At 34.5% G+C, this 18,971-nt stretch overlaps 1 protein-coding gene across 2 annotated transcripts in view; it reads right to left on the reverse strand.

Moving 5' to 3' along the window:
• FAF1 (Fas associated factor 1) overlaps nucleotides 1–18,971 on the reverse strand; it is a 391,473-nt gene that overhangs the window by 246,508 nt on the left and 125,994 nt on the right. For both annotated transcript variants that reach the window (XM_074334706.1, XM_074334705.1), the window contains one exon: nucleotides 6,538–6,629. In XM_074334706.1, coding sequence (XP_074190807.1) covers nucleotides 6,538–6,629 — 92 coding nt within the window. The remainder of the gene's footprint in view (nucleotides 1–6,537; nucleotides 6,630–18,971) is intronic.

Genomic DNA, 18,971 nt, shown 5'->3' on the forward strand with positions numbered 1-18,971 from the left:
GGGCAGGAAATGTGCAGAGCCATTTAGGCTAACGTAAGGGCTTTGACTTTTACTCTGAATGAGATGGGAAGCTACAGGAGTGACATGACTGAATTCAAAAAAGGATCACTTTGTCAGTTGTGTGTTGAAAATGGATGGGAAGGTGTTGACAGAGCAGGGCAAAAGCACAGAGCAGGCTAAAGAAATATACTAAGATAAGGCTGACGAGGGCTTACACCGGTGTGCTGGTGGCAGAAGTAGTACCAATTCACCATAGTTGAATTCTGGATATATTTGTAAGATAGCACCAAAAGGATTTCCTGACAAATGGGATATATGTTATGACAGAAAAGAGTCAATAATGAACTAAAAGATTTTAGAATGAACAACTGGAAGCGAGAAGTTGTCACCAATTGACATGGGGAAGACTGCAGATGAAGACTTCCATTTTGGACACATAAGTTTGAAATGTAATTAGACATTCAGTCAAGAAGATAAGTAAGCAGTGGACATATAAACCAGGAATTCAGGAAACATGTCTGAGTAGAGATACAAATTAGAGATATGAAATTGATAGTGTACAGATGATACTTAAAAGCCATGACACCAGGTAAGACAATAATGTGGTCACCGGTGACTTTGGCCAGAGCACAAGCAGAGCATTAGCTTAGACTGGGCTAAAGAGAAAAGGGAGGAAAGGAATTAGACAACAAATATAGACAACACTTTAGGAAGAGTTTTGTTATCAAGGGGACTAAAGAAATGAAGCAATTTCTGGAAGAGGAAATAGGATCAAGAAAAAAATGGAAGAATAACATCATGTTTGAATATTAATGGTAACGCTCTACTAGAGGAAAATATTGATAATGCAGGAAAGACAGAGAAGAGTGAAGTCCTGAATAGGCCAGAGAGGATACAGAATGAAATCCAAAGCAAACATGGAGATTTGGTCTTAGATAGGAGTTTGGACAGGCCATGTACAATAACAGGAGAAAAAGAATAGTATGTGTGTAAGGTGCAGGTAAGTAAACAGAGACTAAGTTAGGAGCTTGTGGAAATTTTTCTGTGATTGCCTTTTATTTTGTCAGTGAAACAAAATAGAAAGCAAAGTCATCAGCTGAGAGTGAGAATGGGGGACAGGTGTTTTAAAGGTCTGAGGAGAGAATAAGTATAAAATAGACATTTAGGAGAAAGTGGATAAACCAGGTAAACATACTATGATCGCCTAGCAACATTAAGGGCCTTTTGAAGATCATGGTCAAAAATGTAAAGATACACCCATGATTTTGTTTTTCTCCAGCCACATTTAGCCGTAAAGCATAGGACAGACAGAGTTGGATTTATCAAGGTAAGGATTTTTGTCAAGATAGATCCATGCAGCAAGAATTGAGGCTATATGCAAGAAAATGATTATAAGGCTGAGCATGAGGTTTAACCTACTGTAAGGAAGGAAGAGAGGACATGAAAGAGGTAATCATGAAAAGATGGTAGAAACAATGGATTGGAGGTATGAATGAGGCTGAAGGATTTGTTGGAGTTAGGATACTAACAGAAGTGAGCTAGAAAGATGAGAGATGATTGAGAAGGAAACGAAAGCTTGAAATTCAGATTTTTTTCACTGATATGTGGTATATAAAACTGAAAACAACAAAAGAACAAGACAAACAAATGAAGAAACAAAAACTCATAGACATAGACAACAGTTTAGGTGTTATCAGAGGGTAAGGGGAAAAGGGGCTTCTGAAAGAGGTTAAATGGGGTCAAATATATGGTGATGGAAGGAGAACTGACTCTGGATGGTGAACACATAATGTGAGATATAGATGATGTATTACAGAACTATACACCTGAAAACTATGTAACTATGCTAACAACTGTCACCCCAATAAACTTTAATTAAAAAAAGAAATTAAGATTTGAGAATTGTTGTAATTAAATGATAAGAACATGGGAAAATATGGCTGACAGGATGAAGAAACAAGTCTTTGTAGGAAAGAAGTTCAAGAAACTAAGAAACCAAGGTGTTGGAAGAATGATTTAAAAAGATTCAAATTACTAAGAATTAAGGCAGATAGTAATTATAAACCAGCAACTAAAAACCATCAGGAAATGAGGGGAGATGACTTCAATAAGCAGGTGATATAATTTCTGACATGAAATTCAAAGCTGAAGGATTTTAGAGGGTAGGTAATAACGTCTAGAAGTGGAAATTAGGAACAATGAGGACATACAGTAGTCCCTTTATCTGTGGAGGATACATTCCATGACCCCAAGGGGATGCCTGAAACTATGGACAGTACTGAACTCTACATGTACTATGTTTTTTCTGTACACACATACCTAGGATGAAGTTTAATTTATAAATTAGGCACAGTAAGAAATTAATAACTAATAACAAAATAGAACAATTATAACAATATACTGTAATAGAAGTTATGTGAATATGGTCTCTCTCTGTCTCTCAAAATATATTATTGTACTGTACATACAGTGTGGATAAACTGGACAAAGGGATGACTCATGTCCTGGGCGGGACAGGATAAGAAGTGAGAGATTTCATCAGACTTCTCTGAATGGCGTGAACTTTAAAACTTATGAATTATTTATTTCTGGACTTTTCCATTTAATATTTTTAGACCACAGTTGACCATGGGTAACTGAAGCCACAGAAGGCGAAGCCATGCGTAAGGGGGGATTACTGTATATATTACCAGTTAGTCCAGTGATATGATAGTTGCCAGAGAAGAGCAATTAACACTGAGAAAGCTACAGAGAAACAATGTCCTCAGGAAGATAGATTTCAGTCAGAGGAAGATGGTGAAGAAAATGTGCAGGGAAGAGGTTGACAACAGAAGAAATTTCACTAACGATGAATTAGTTCTACAGGGCATGGCAAAAAGCTTTGAGGCGTTGGAGAGGAAAAAGGATAGAGAAAGACATGGGATGTGCAGAGACTGGAGATTTGAGTGAAGGGAGACATGGAAATCTTAGACTCCTTGCAGGGACTGGCATAAACAGTTGGAAAAGGCATAATGAAATTAGTCCTGGTTGAATCAAAGCAAATAATAATGTCAAGGTTGAAAGTGTTGGAAAGTAAGGTGGAGTGATGTCTAGGAATTTCTTAACCCTGCAGATGGAAGTAGGGACACCTGGGGAGGGCTGATCTTACCCAAGCATAAAACATGAGGAACTCATTCTTGACCCCTCCATGAGAGGGCCCGTCTTACGAAGTGCATAGTCATACTCCAAGGGCATTAGGATTTACTCTTGACTCATATTAGTTATGTATTAAATAAAAACAAATAACCTTACTATTTGCAATACACTCTGACATCTTCGATCCTGTGTGTTTTTTTCTTTCCAAATCTAGCTATAACCCACTCAACTTCAGAACACACTAATGGTTTATGACCCATGGTTTGAAAAAACAAAAACAAAAAAAACAAACAAAAACAAAACCCCCCCAAAAAACACGGTAGGAGGCAATTGCTTATAATTTCAGAATCTACCAGGAGAACTTAAAGTTCTGAATCTTTATGTCAAATATATGTAAGTTCTTTTGAAATTGATCTGTGTTACCTCTATAGAATTAACATGCAAACAAACCAAACACATTCATGTAAACATAGGAAGATTATTTGTACCTTTTTATCTTTCATTATTTTACATTGTAGATTATTGATCAATGCTTAGTCTCACCACTTGATCAAGTCAGTATTGTCCTTTTACCATGCCATCGTCCAAAGATTTTACACTAAATCTTCCCCCTCAAACCACATATGGCATGATTAAATAAATGGATACTTTCTTTAAGTCATTTATTCATTCATTCCATGAACATTTATTTGATGCCTTATTATACCAGGCATTGGATACACAATGGTAAAAGAAACAGATATGGTCCCTCTACTCATGGTGCTGTGATGGAGAATAATGGGATGGGAGCCAAATGTTTTACAAATGCCTGTTCAAGAAAGTAACATTTAAACTGAGACTTGAAGGATGAAAAAGAGCCATCCATACGAAGAGTTGGAGGTAAGGCATTCCAGGCAGTTGAATAGCATCTGTCAGGTAAGGATGTAAAGAGCTTGCACCTATTAGAAGAATTCAAAGGAGATATGGAAAGTGAGGGTAAGAAAGGCTGAAGATGAGGTTATAGTGGTGAACAGAAGGTAAATAACACAATGCCTTTTAAACCATGGTGAGTAGCTTGAATTTTACTGAAAGTGCAAAAAAAAAAAAAAAAAAAAGCTATAATATGTCTTAACATAAGAGTGATATAATTCCATTAGTTTTTAAAAGATTACTCTGGCTACTGTGGGGAGAATGCACTGGAAAAACCCAAGAACGGAAGCTCAGAAAACAATGATGAAGCTATTACATCGGTCCAAGCAAGTGATATTAATGGCTTGGATTAGGAAGTGCAATAAAAATACTGAAAAGTGCCCATGGTTGAGACATATTTTGGAGACAGAATCTATAGGATTTACCAAAGGATTCAGTGATGATTTAACTGAGAAACGGCTGATACCCACATTGTTTAATTTAGCAAGGGCTACATAGTGGTGCCATTTGTTGGGGAAGACTGTTAGAGAAATGGCACGTGAAAGAAAATCAAGAGCACCGCTTTAAACATGTCAAGTTAAAGATACCAGTAAGGGGACAGCGGATGGTTCAGTTGGTTACAGCCCGGGCTCTGAACAACAGGGTTGTTGGTTCCAGTCCCACATGGGCAAGTGAGCTGCGCCTTCCACAACTAGATTGAAGACAACGAGCTGCCACTGAGCTTCTGGAGAGGTGGCTGGCTGGCTCAGTTGGTTAGAGCGTGAGCTCTCAACAAGGTTGACAGTTCCCGCATGGGATGGTGGGCACCTAAGGATTGAAAACAGCAACTGGATTTGGAGCTGAGCTGTGCCCTCCACAACTAGATTGAAGGGTGACTTGGAGCTGATGGGCCCTGGAGAAACACAGTATTCCCCAATTAAAAAAAAAAAAAAAAAAGATACCAGTAAGGTATGCACAAAAGTGAATTACCAATTTGGACATGGGAATTTTCACAGAAGTATAACCTAGAAATAAAAATTTGGGAGCAATCAGAAAATTAAAGGTGTAGGAATAGCAGAAATCACCTAGAGAAAAAAGGACATAGAAATAAGTAACTGAAAATACTATTGGCAATACAGACTATGTTCAAATATTAGAACACATAGTTGATAAGTACATTTTCAAAATGACCGCCTTTCTCTTCACAAACTATTGAAAATGCCATGCAAGAATGATTCATATCCATAGGTTTCTCAATGAATGAATGAATAAATGATATAGCTATGTAAATTACTGCATTTTGGTGTTTTACTTCTGCCAAATTGTTGATTTACTAAATCAGCACTTTTAATCCACACTTCAATTAGAACAGCCATACAGCACAGCAACAGCGGTCAGCAAATGATGGCCTATGGGACAGATCCAACCCACTGCCTGTTTTTGTATGGCCTGTGGGTTAAGAAAGGTTTTATGCTCACTCTTTCACATATGGCCTATGGCTGCTTTCACGCTATGACAGCAGAATTCATTAGCTACAACAGAGACAATATGGACCACAAAGCCTAAAATATTTACTACCTAACTGTACAGAAAAAGTTTGCTGACACTTAATATAGCACTTCACTAACTTGGTACCTAAATTTATAAATATCTTGCCAACCTGAAATTCCTATAAATATCTTGAAATACTCAGAACATCTCCATATATTAAGGGAACCCACATGTAAGTATTTAAAAGTACAATGTCTACCAAAAGCCATTGACAAAGAAGAATTCAACCTAAGTTGAAGATTCTAAGTTTAAGCCTGGATACTGAAATATCGACTCAGTAACTAGTGTGAAAAAATTTGATAATATTTCCACCTCAAACATCTACAACTTCAGAGTTAACTCATTTCTTTCAATCCCTTCCCACTATCTCTGTCAGAAAAAGAAAGTGTGTGAAATATTTAATACCTAAGACTTGAGAATAGCAGCTACTACCTTAAAATTAAAACTTTTTAAAAATTCTTACAATTCTTAAAATATAATTCATTCTATGTACCTGCCACTAACCAAGTAAACAAAGAAAAATATTCTTACTATTTAAATTTTCCAAATTTAAAATTTTTCCATTATCTTTGTTCTGCAGTCAATACTTGGCATACATGTGTACACTGTGTGTGACTTTCTTTAGGCCAATAAGTAATTGTTCATTAAATTTATTATTCCAGGGCATTACTGATACCCTACAAGATTTGAGAAAAAAGTAAGTGCTCTCTAAAATGAGTGCTAAACTAACTCATATAAAATAGTTAGAAATAGGAAAAACATGCCACATAGTATTTTCATTTACATGGTTTTACCATAAAAATGCTTTGGTTTGAAAAACTTTGTTTGCTGATTTCTGAAACTAAGTTATTATTACCAAATCTACTCCTGTCATATGTAAAAACATTAATAAAAACCAATTTTTATACATCAGTTAGTCAACTGAATAACTTAATTTAATTTCTAGGCAGCTAAGAAACTCACACTGTCTTCCACATCTCCAGTCTTCCAGCCTTTTAACAGCATTTTAGACACAGGTATCTGAAGTTCATTTTCTAGAATCTGTTTAATTTCTCCTGTATAAATAAGAAGAGACCAAATGTTACTAACAAAATAACGCGATCAACATTTGTCCATATCCAGCACTAGCATTCATATTTGACACAGGGTGCACAGCCAATGACATTGTCTGATGAAAGAGTAACAAAAATTTCAGTAGTTCTAACTTCAAATCTGGATCGAACATGTTGCCCCTTTGAAGAACTCAACATTGGTTATGATAAAAGACTCTATAATTAATTAATTAAATAGTTAATTAATTGTATAACTCACCAAAAAAGATATCAGTTATTGGGGGTTTTAAGGGAAACAACCTATTTAAACCAATCAACTCATAATACCTGTATGTGCTCCGCATGTGGTAGGAATAGCAGGTAAAGTATAATACCTAGTATACAGAAGCAGATTTTGGAATGAAGATTTGGGTTGAAGTCTCATCTTGAAGAAATCCCATAGCTTGTCTACTCTTAGTTTTTGCATCTATAAAACAGGAAATAATATTGCCTACCTCTAACGTCCAAGGAAGAAAAGTAAGTAAGACCCATAAAAATAGCTGAAAAAAATAAAGCCAATGTATAAAATCTAGAAGACAATTTAAATTGCATTAAAGAGAAAAGCAATAGAATTTCAAAAAAGGAAAAAAAATTTGGATCAAATAGAGAAGGCTTTGTGAGAGAAATGAGACTTAAACCCAGCTTGAAGAAAAACTGATTTTAAACCAAGCTTGAAGTATAATAACTGGGTTGTGAAGGAAAGCCAAACCAAAGGCAAGGATATTATTCAGTGAAGTCAAAAGACTGAAAGGTGAAAATGCAAAAATAAACATGATGCTAATGAGAAATAGAGAGGAATCACAATGTTCCCAGTGCTCCACAAATTATTTTTCAGGAATCAAGTCTACTTATAAATTAATCAGCTAATTTCTACAGTTTATGAAACAGTTTGTTCAATCAGAATGTACAAATATTTCATACATCTGCTTTTACTAGGTTGGTGCTAGTCTATAATTTTAGATTAACACATAATTCAATTCCAATTATAAGTGATTCAATACTGAAAAAACTGATTATATTATATATTTAAAGAGGAAAAATAATTCCATGCTGATTAAGGAAAAGGGAAAAAGCTTATGCTACACAAGTTCTATGGAAACACAGCTGCCTAAGCAAAGCAATGCTACTACAATCAAACCCTTCATGGACTTAGTGACTTTTTATTTTTTTTTACTTTGCTAAAGAAAATTCCTATCTGGGCACTTTGGATAGTGATTAACATCATAAAAAGAATTCTGGTTCAACATTATATTTTAAAAGCATAAACTTTTATCAATGTTGGACTCCAAAAATGTCACTGATGACAAAGAATTGTTCTTTTTGTATAAATACATATAAATATTGCTGTTTCGTTTGTGGCTAAAGTTGCTATTTCTAAAGCTGTACTTGTCTGGAACGGGCTGATGCTGTTACATGTCTGCCCAGCACTTTCCTCTTAAACATCTACTATCTTCACCTGACACTTCCTGCTCAGGCTCTTGGAGACACTCTTAGCATTCATAACCTAAAAGTTTCTAAAGGACAAACAAAAAAAGATTTTGAGTTAAAGTCGCAGTTACTCTTTGCAGCAAGCTTGGGTAACATATCAAACAAATAGTCTTTTATTCCACACATAAAGAAGGAATACAAAACAAAACCAGAATTATGACAGCAAACTGAGTTCATCATTTTTTAAAAATTCTTCTGTTGGTCTCAATTTCTTCTTCTGTAAAGAGGGGATGACAACTATAGTATCAACACTTTATTGGGTTAATGTATTAAATGACATAAAGCATGGAAAATATTTTGTATTAGTATGTGTTTGATACATACAAGGGATTCAAAAAATGTTGGTTATTTTGAGTTGTATTGATTAAAGTAATACCCACATAAGTGTCTAGTATAGTATCTGGCCAATATATGCCCTCAATAAACAGTAGTTATTGTTTCAAGGGTAGTCAACATAATTTAGGGCAGTGAAGTGATAGAAGGCAGCAAGTTTCAGAGCCAGTAGTCAAATCTGGGGCTGCCTGACACCAAAGATCGCAACACAAGATGGCACTGCACTACAGTATCCCTGTATGTTACCTGGTTAATTATGAAGATATGCAGATGTCATCAAGAACAGTCCATTGAATTTGCAAACCATATATCTGATAATGAGTTAACATCCAAAATATATAAAGAACTCAGGCAATTCAACAGCAAAAACACCAAATAATCTAATTTTAAAAAGGGCAAGGGACCTGCATAGACATCTTCCCCAAAATATACAAATGGCCAACAAGTACACAAAAGGGGGCTCAATATCACTAATTATTCGCGAAATGCAAATCAAAACTATTACGCGATATCACCTCATGCTTGTTGAATGGCTATCTTCCATAAGACAAGAGATAACAAATGCTGAGAAGGATATGGAAAAAATGGAACCCTTGTGCACTGTTGGTAGGACCGTAAATTGGTGCAGCCACTGTTGAAAACACTATGGAGGTTTCTCAAAAAATTAAAAATAGAACTACCATATTATCCAGCAATTCTATTTCTGGGAATACATCTGAAGGAAACAAAAACACAACACTGAAGAGCTATCTGCACCTCCATATTCATAGCAGCACTATCTACAATAACCAAGATATGGAAACAATCTACATGTCTATCAACAGGTGAATGGATAAGAAGTTGTGGGATATATGTACGTACACATACACACACACACACACACACACACACACACACACACACACACAAAATGGAATATTAAAAACAGAAGGAAATCCTGCTATTTGCAACAGTATGAATGGACCTCAAGGGTATTATGCTAAGTGATATAAGTCAAATAGAGAAAGACAAATGCTGTTTATCTCACTTACATATGTAATCCTAAAAACAAACAAAAAAACACTCAGAAAAAACGGTAACCAGTGAGGGGAGTGGGAGTAAAGGAATTGGATGAAGGCAGTCAAAAGGTACAAACTTCTAGTTATAAGATAAATAGGTACTGGGAATGTAATATATTACATGATGACTACAGTTAACACTGCTGTGTGGTATATTTAAAAGTTGTTAAAGAGAGTAAACCCGAAGAGTTCTCATCACAGTGAAAAAAAAACTTTTTTTGTATCTACATGAGACAATAGATGTTAGCTAAACTTATTGTAATAATTTCACAATATATGTAAGTCATTACACTGTACACCTTAAGCTTATACAGTGTTGTCTATCAATTATATCTCAATAAAACTGGAAAAATGTATTTTTTAAAAGAACAGTCTACTGAACCCAACAGCATATTTTTAAAAGAACTTAATTGGATGATTTATACATAATAGCTACCACCACCATAATCAGATAAAGAACATTTCCTATATCACAAAAAATTTGCCCAGACCCCTTTGAAACAAAAGCCTACCCCACCCCAACCTCTGATCTTCCTTCTCACCCTAAAGATTAGTTTTGTCTGTTATCTTTTATGCCTGGGTTCTTTTGCTTTGCATGTTTTTGAGATTCATCCATGTTGTTGTGTGTACCAATAAACAGTTCCCTTTCATCGCTTAGTAGTAGTCCAGTATATATTGCTTAGTATAGCGTGTGGCTGAAATAGCTTCCAATGCTCCTCACCTCACAGCAGCCATGCCCTTTGTACTCCCCTCCCCGAGTGTGGCCTGAACTGGTACTTCTAACAAAGAGAATACAACCATGGTATTGGGATGTCACTTTTGAGTTACAAAAGACTGTGGCTTCCATTTTGCTAATATACCCTCTCTATTGCTCTCTTATTTGCTCACTCTGATGAAGACAGCTGCCTTATTGTGAAATGCTCTACGGAGAGGCAAATACAACAAGGAACTGAGGGCAGCCTCCAAGGGGAAATGAGGCTCCCAGTTAAACAGCTCACGTGGAAATGAATACTGCCAGCAACCCATCAGTGGTCCTGGAAGTAGATCCTTCTTTAGTTGAGCCTTGAGATGACGCTGATGGCAGCCCATAAGAGACCAGGTGAGCCATGCCCAGATTCCTGACCTACACAGAGGACATGCGAGCTGGAAAGTCTTCTCTAACAGGTTGAAATGAAGCTTCCATTGTATCATCTGAATCATGAAGACTCTACAGAGTGATCCTAAGAATACAGCTATAAAATTTTTGTCCAATCTTCAAATGAATTTTCTTTTCCCATATGAAAAAAGGAGAGAATACTGGTATCTATTCAAATTCCTAAGTCTGGAATTATAACTACAGTACTTTTTTAATTGCACTCAGTGTACACAATAAAGCAGGTCATTTTCACCCAATGAACAAGATGTTTTGCTTTCAATTCAGATAAAAATACGTGTTAGAAAAATATGTTACTGACTTTATTAAATATTCCTTGGAGAAAAAAACACTGCCAACCTGTTTTCCAAAGTGATAGTATCATCTTGCATTACACCAAAAGTTCCATTTGCTCCATATCACTATATGGAATTTTCTGGTCTTTTTTGGACATTCCAGTGGGCGTGGTTTGTCATTATGGTTTCAATTTGTATTCCATAATGATTAATAACTAATGACATTAAACATCTTTTTGTGCAATTAGTGACCATTTTGCATACTTTCTGTAAAGTATTGAATAGACATATTCTGAATGAACCTTGTATTACTCATCTTAGAAGGGAAGTATGTAGTCTTTAAAGTATTACCTTGTTTCCTCGAAACTAAGACCTAGCCAGACAATCCACTCTACTGCATCTTATGTTAGATAAGACCGGGTCTTATATTAATTTTTGCTCCAAAAGATGCAGTAGAGCAGATTGTCTGGCTAGGTCTTATTTTCAGGGGAACGGTATATTAATTGTATGTTCTTCAGCAATGTGCTTTATCAGGTTGACAAAGTTTCCTTCTATTCTTACTTTGCTGCAGGTTTAAAAAAAAAACAAAAACATTTCTGAAATGAGTGTTAAATATTGTCAAATGCTTTTTCCTCCCTCTACTGAAATAATCAGATACATGTGTATATTCCTGTGAAATCACCACCACAATCAAGATAATAAACATTTCCATCACCATGAAATGTTCCCTTGTATTCCCCTCTGTGGTCAATTCCATCCCCATCCCTAACTTCTGGCAACCACTGATCTGATTTCTTTCACTAGTTTTGCCTTTCCAGAAAGTTATATAAATGGAATTAAACAGATTCCTTTTTGTGTCTGGTTCCTTTCACTAGGCATAATATTTTGAGATTCCTCTGTGTTGTTGCCTGCATTAGTGGTTTGTTCCTTTTTATTGCTAAGTATTATTCCATTGCATAGTTACACTACAAGTTGTTTATCCACTCAGTTGATAGACAACTGAGGTGTTTCCAGTTTGGGGCAACTGTGATTAAAGTTGCTGAATATTCATGTACAAGTCTTTGTGGGGACATACTTTCATTTCTCGAGTAAATACCTAAAAATAGAATTACTGGGTCATATAGAAAGTATGTATTTTAATTTATAAGATCCTACCAAACTGTCTTCAAAAGTGTATCATTTTGCATTACTACCAGCATATACGAGTATTAAAGTTCCAGTTGCTCTGCATCCATACAAGCCCTTGGTATTTAGTCTTTTTAATTTCAGCCATTCTAATAGGTGTGTAGATATATTTTATCATGATTTTAGTTTGCATTTCCCTAATAACTAATGTTGTTGAACATCTTTTTTGTGATTATTTTCTACCCATGTCTTCTTCGATGAAGTGTCTTTTAGAATCTTTGCCTTGTCTTCTTGAGTTTTGGGTGGTAGAAGAGGGTAAACGGGGTCAAATACATATGGTGATGGAAGAAGAACTGACTCTGGGTGGTGAACACACAATGTGATATATAGATGATGTATTACAGAATTGTACACCTGAAAACTATGTAACTTTACTAACCATTGTCACCCCAATAAATTTGAATTTAAAAAAAAGATTGAGTTTTAAGAGTTCTTTAGATATTCTGGATACAAGTCCTTTTATAAAATGTGTGCTTTTCAAATATTTATTCCCAGTCTTGAGCTTATCTTTTAATCATCCTCTTAAGAATGCCTTTCAGAAAGCAGAGTGTATAATTTTGAAGAAGTTCACTATTTCAACTTTTCTTTTATGGTTTGCGCTTTTTGTGTCCTCACTGAAATAAAGAAAAACTGCCTAATTCAAAGTCAATGATTTTCTTTCATAAATCTTACAATTTTAGCTCTTACATTTAGGCTTGTCAATTATTTGGTGTTAATTATTGTACATAGTATAAGCATCGAGGTTCTTCTTCTTTAGGGTTAATATTTATAAGAGGTGTAAGGGGTAAGGTTCTCCAGCCTCCTTTTTTTCGTGGGGGGAGGACATTTGGATATCCAATTGTACCAGATCCGTTTGTTGAAAAGAATATTTATTCCCACTGAATTGAATAAACATGGAAAGTTGTAAAAAACTGACTGACCAGGTATATGTAGGTCTATTTCTACATTTTCTATTCTTTTCCAATGACCTATATGTCGCTTTTGCCAATACTATATTGTCATGATTACTGCCTTAAAATTATGTGGGATGAAGGCACCTAAGATTGTTCTTTTTCAAAATTGTTTTGACCATTCTTTGCCATTTACATTTTAATATAAATATTGTAATCAACTTGTCAGTACCTTTTATTAAAGCTGACATCCTTATTGGAATTGCACTGATTCTATAAAGCAATGTGAGGAAAAATGACATTTTAACAATATTGAGTCTTCCAATTCATGGACATATCTCTCCATTTATTTAGACTTTTAATTGTTTTCAGCAATGTTTTATAGCTTCAGTGTAAGGCCTTACATATTTTTTTGCTAAATTTATCCCTACGTCTTTTTTTAAACGATATTGTAAAAAGCTATTTTTTTTTTATTTTAGTTTCCAGTTGTTTGTTGCTAGTATATAAAAATATAATTGATTTTTGTATGTTGACTTTGTATTTTTTGACCATGCTAAATTCAATTATTAATTCTAGTAGACTTCTTGTAAATTCTTTGGGGTTTTCTCCATAATTATATCATTTTTGAATAAAGACAGTTTTAATTCTTTTTAAATCTGTATTTTCTTTTTCTCTTTTTTTTTTTTTTGCCATATTGCATTGTGGAGGACCTCTAGTGGAATGCTGAAGTGGCAGGAATGAACATCCTGCCTTGTTCTCAAATTTTGGGTGAAAGCATTCACTATTCCACCATGAAGTATGCTAGGTGTTGGATTAGTATAAATGCCCTTTATCAGGTTGAAGAATCTACGTTTTATTCCTAATTTTGGAGAGTTTTTTTCAAATGGATATTGAATTTTGTAAAATGCTTTTTCTTTATGTATTAAGATGATCATGTGGTTTTTCTTTTTTAGCCAATTGATAAGGTACATGAAATTTTTTATAATCACAGGAGTGATATGATTCTATTTGTATTCTTAAAAGATCAGTTATCATAAGTTGCAATTTATTTATAAATTGGTTATGTCTATGTCCCTGACTAGACTGTAAGTTCTATGACGACAAATAACATTCCTGTTTTCTTCTCCATTCTACATCGATTGGATCAATGTAGAAAATACTTATTGAGTGAATAAACAAATGTGTAAACAAATGCAAGGAGAGCAAGAAGCACTATGAGGAATCAGCAAGAATGGAACAAGACTAGAGGTAGGGAAACTAATTAGGAGGCTATCTGATTGAGGGTTGGTATTTCCACAACAATAGTAAAGGGGAAAAGGGTCTAACCTGACTAGAGAAAACAAAAGCATAGCCAAACAAAAATGTCAAGGTTTTTACATGCCTAAGAATCCTGGCGAAACTTACAGTGATGTCAGTCTATATCAGGATCTGAGTTATTGTTATGACCAAGTCAGGAAATGAGGGCTAATTGTTATGACCAACTCAGGAAATGAGGGCTAAGCAATTTGTTCTAATTTTTTCTGGGTTATCACATACCCTTGAATTAACCTATAATCTTTATATCTTTGGAGTGAGAATTAAATAAAGTATGGCTAGGTCTCCTTGGTTCTCTCCAAACTAGAATCCATTTTCCAAGCTTATAAAGGAGTTTCCAAACCAAATCTGTTTGTGGGACGCTCTAATGGTCTATAATGATATAAATGACTAAAAGAAGAGGGGATAAGGAGAGCAGTAAAGAGAGGATCACTTCATAAGTACAACAATCCAAAAATACCAAGATGCACTAATTTTTTACAAGAGATTGCTGGGCTGATAGAAGAGGTAATAGCTAGCCATGCCATACAATAAGTGCATCTTCCTATTGTTTTCTCTTCTCCAGACTTCGGCCCACTACAATGGCAAACAAACTGGCCTTAGAAAGTGAGAGAAGAATGGTCTGACTAATCAGAAATACAAGCTATACAAGAATTGGCCCATAAGAAAGGAAGCACTCGGCAAGAAAACAATGCAAACTAAAAGAAAAAAAAAAAAGGAAGATGATACTTTTTAACTCTAAAAGTTTTAGTATTAGACCAGTGCTTATCCCATTACTCAATAAATGCATTCAAATATTTAACTAATACTTAATACCTACTATTGCCAAGGAACAAGCACAATATAAAGAAGAAATTATGTCCATCTTTGAGGAACTAACAGTCTCACAGGATAGATTTGTTAAAAAACCATGAAACAATTGCTATACAAAGATATATAAAGTATAGAGAAGTAACTCCAATCACTCTCACTTTGAGACTCTGAAACATCATGGAAAAGGAATTCCAAAAGCTAATTTAGGTTGCACTAATAGAAATGACTTGCTTCAATCAAGGAAGAGGACAGACCAACAGTGTTTTCTCAACCCAAGGTGGGCACTGAGTGTCACACTTTATATGCAGCACTGACATCCTAAAATGAATCATGGTTCTAAAGTGGAAAAATATCTGAAAGTGATGCATCAGAAAAAATAACTGTAACAACTAGCATCTGCAGTATGCAATTTTGCCAGTTTTGAGATATAACTGATATACAACATTGTATTAGTCCAAGGTATACAACAATGATTTGATATATATGTATGTTGTGAACTGATTACCACAGTAAGTTTAGTTAACATCAATCATTTCACATAGTTACAATTTTTTCTTGTGATGAGAACTTTTAAGATGTATTTTCTTAGCAAATTTCTAAGGTACAATACACTATTGTTAACGATAGTCACCATCCTGTACATTATATCCTTCGATATATATATATATACATTTTAAATTCAACACAATTCTGTAATGGTTGAATGAACTAAAGATATTTCTTTTTCTCTGAGGAAATGGGAGAAAAAGTACTGTCTTTTAATATCTGAAGAACTGTCAAGAGGAAAATATATTTACCTACATAGTCTGCCTCTGAAAACAGAGTGAGGTCAAAAGAATAGAGCTTACATGTAGCAACTCAAAAATAAGGATATACTAACATACAACTGAAACGTCATTTTTTGCACATGGTTAGTGTATAAAATGTTTTTATTTATAAAATTATAGTCAGAGGTGATGAACAATGGAATCAATGTTTTAAAAAAACAGAGCAGCCCATTGCTAAAAGTATTTAAGCACCCACTAGATGACTCTAAGAAAAAAATGTGGAAAACACTGCTTAATTTGTGGCCAGTTAGACTAAATATTACTATAGATGCCCTCCAAACCTATTAATCTCCATTAACCAATATGCCACTTATTCTCTTTTGTTATTTCTCACATCTATAAAATGGGGATACAGGTTCCGGCTGTCTCAAGGTAATGTGAAAATAAGTCATTGAGTATAAAAGGACAGAGGCAAGGACTAAGGCAGGATCATGGGAGAGAGGGTATAGCATGAATCTGTCACTGGTGGAAAAAGAGATTCTATTTAATTAAACTTTCAACTAACTGAACACCACAACCCCAACTTTATGCTCAAGACTGCACATTCCTCATTATTCCTCCAGGAACATCGTTCTCCTTCCTGTCTCTGTGCTTTTCTTGCCTAAACTTTCCGCCCATTTTATCCACATGACACATTTGACTCATATTTCATAGCCTGGTCCCTCTCTGAAATCTTTCCTGACCATCCCCACAACCTTATATATTCCCTTTCCACACTCCCAAAACACCAGCTAAAATTGAATTAATTGCTTCCTTTTCAATATCCTCATAGCACTTTGTCTATACTTTCATGATAGAAATTATTTTATTGGAAAAATCATGAATTCTAGATTCAGTTTAAGACTGAATTTGTGGTTCTCTGAGCCTCAGTTTATTCATCTTTGAAACAGGGATGATAACATCTGTCTCACAGTTGTTGCAAGGGTTGTATAGGAAGTATAGTGAGCAAGGTGGCTGGTGTGTAGTAGGTAGTGTGTATAAGAATATGTGTGAGAATGAATGAATGAATGAATGGAGTATATGAATGGATAAATACTCTTTATTTCCATGTCTTCTTCCCCGCTCCTATCTGGATATAGACCACGGAGTCCTCTGAAATAAGGACTGCTTTATTTACACATAGCCTAAGAACTTAGCATAATTTTAAGCCCAAAGTAACAACAAACATCTATAATAAAATGACCTATTCTAATTTGACAAAAGTCTTTGGAATTTACTTCCTAATTTTCAGTAGTAATTGCTAAATATGAGACCATGGAAAGTAAAGAGTCATTTACCATTATAGCCATTACCATGTATGTTTATTCTTTCAAAAAAGGAACAACGTTATTTTAGACTCTTTCAAAGGAAGTATCAAAGATTACAGGCAAGTACCAGAGAAAGAAGAGACTGAAAGATGAACAACAGAAAATAAAGATGTTAGAAAACATTAAGTCTAGGTTTCTAATCTTCACTTGCTTTGAAGGTAAGACAACAAAAGTGACATGAGAGATAAAAGTAGTTGAAAGAAAAATAATTTTCAATAAATTTCACAAAAAATAAAGTGGAGTTTAAAGGCTTTCCATAAAATGGCAATCTTAAACTATATACAAAACTGATACTAGCACAGAGCTAATGAGAAAAAGAAGATACTCAATTTGTTCTTTATAAGCTGCTCTATTTTTTAAAAAATTTTACTGGAAGTACAATATTTTAAAATGTGAAACTAGATTAAAGAAACATTCCCAATGTACAAATAAAAGTAAATTATGCACATTAAGACCACACATTTGAGATGCTGCTTAGACTTTAAAATGATTTTATGTATAATTCGGAAAGTACATAATTGTTAGCATGGAGGCAACAAACATCAGTTTGCAAATGGACCAAAGAACAAGGCACAACATTTGCTTTCTTCCCCAAAAGTACAAGCGATGATCAGTCCTTTTGTCATTTCATCCTCCCAATATCAGAATAAGGCGAACAATTTCGCTACTCTTTCCTTTCCACAATGCACTAACAACAACAACAACAACAAAAAAACTTATATAGTACTTACTATTCATAAAGGGTTGCTAAGTCACAGAGGGGTTAAGGCATGTGCCAAAAATTACATAATTAATTTGAGTTGCAGAGTCAAGGCCACAAACTAAGTTTATAGATTCAAGACAAAAGCTTGTTTGAAATATCCTGAACTACTTTTTCAGGATCAAAACGTACTTGCTAAATGTCTTAACTCTTCCCATACTCAATCTGATTGTTTTAAACTAAAATGGGATCCAATATAATAAAAGTAGGTTTCAGAAATTAGATTAAAAACAGGAAAAAAAAAGGCAAAGGGTTCAACTAATAACAGACCTATTTTTCTGCTACATTCACGAAATTAAGGCTATGGCGAACAGGTCCAACAAAAGTAAGTTTGCTAACAGCACTGATTCAACAAACTTTATTGGACAAATACCTGTATGTTAGGTTAAATCCATTGCTAGATCTTACAGATATAATAATACAATAATTCCTACCCTCCAGATCATATTACTTCAGAGCAGATAGTAATTTTATAGAAGAATCAATGCTTTAATTTTTTTAATTTATTCAAGGTAAGATAACCCAGAAGGATTCTGTGATAAAATGAAACTAGTAATAAATAGAACACTAAAAACATTAACAGACCAATACAATTACCACTAGGTGTCACTCTGATATAAAGTTCTTGACTGCCTTTATGCTTGCTTTTTATACTTTATTGAGTCCTGGTAATAACATGGAAAACTGCATTACCTTATTTAGCATCTTTTTGCATTTTAATATTTATACATATACATAAAAAATAGTATTTATCCAGTTCCTTAATGATAGTAAGATAATCCATATCTACAAACTATTTAACAATTATATTGTAGGTCACAGAAACTTTAAGGAGTGTATTTTAAATTTTTCCTATGGGAGATAAACGAATATACATATGCTCATTTCTGAGCCATTTATTTT

This window comes from Rhinolophus sinicus, linkage group LG06 (genome assembly GCF_036562045.2).
Source record: "Rhinolophus sinicus isolate RSC01 linkage group LG06, ASM3656204v1, whole genome shotgun sequence".
Taxonomy (NCBI): domain Eukaryota; kingdom Metazoa; phylum Chordata; class Mammalia; order Chiroptera; family Rhinolophidae; genus Rhinolophus; species Rhinolophus sinicus.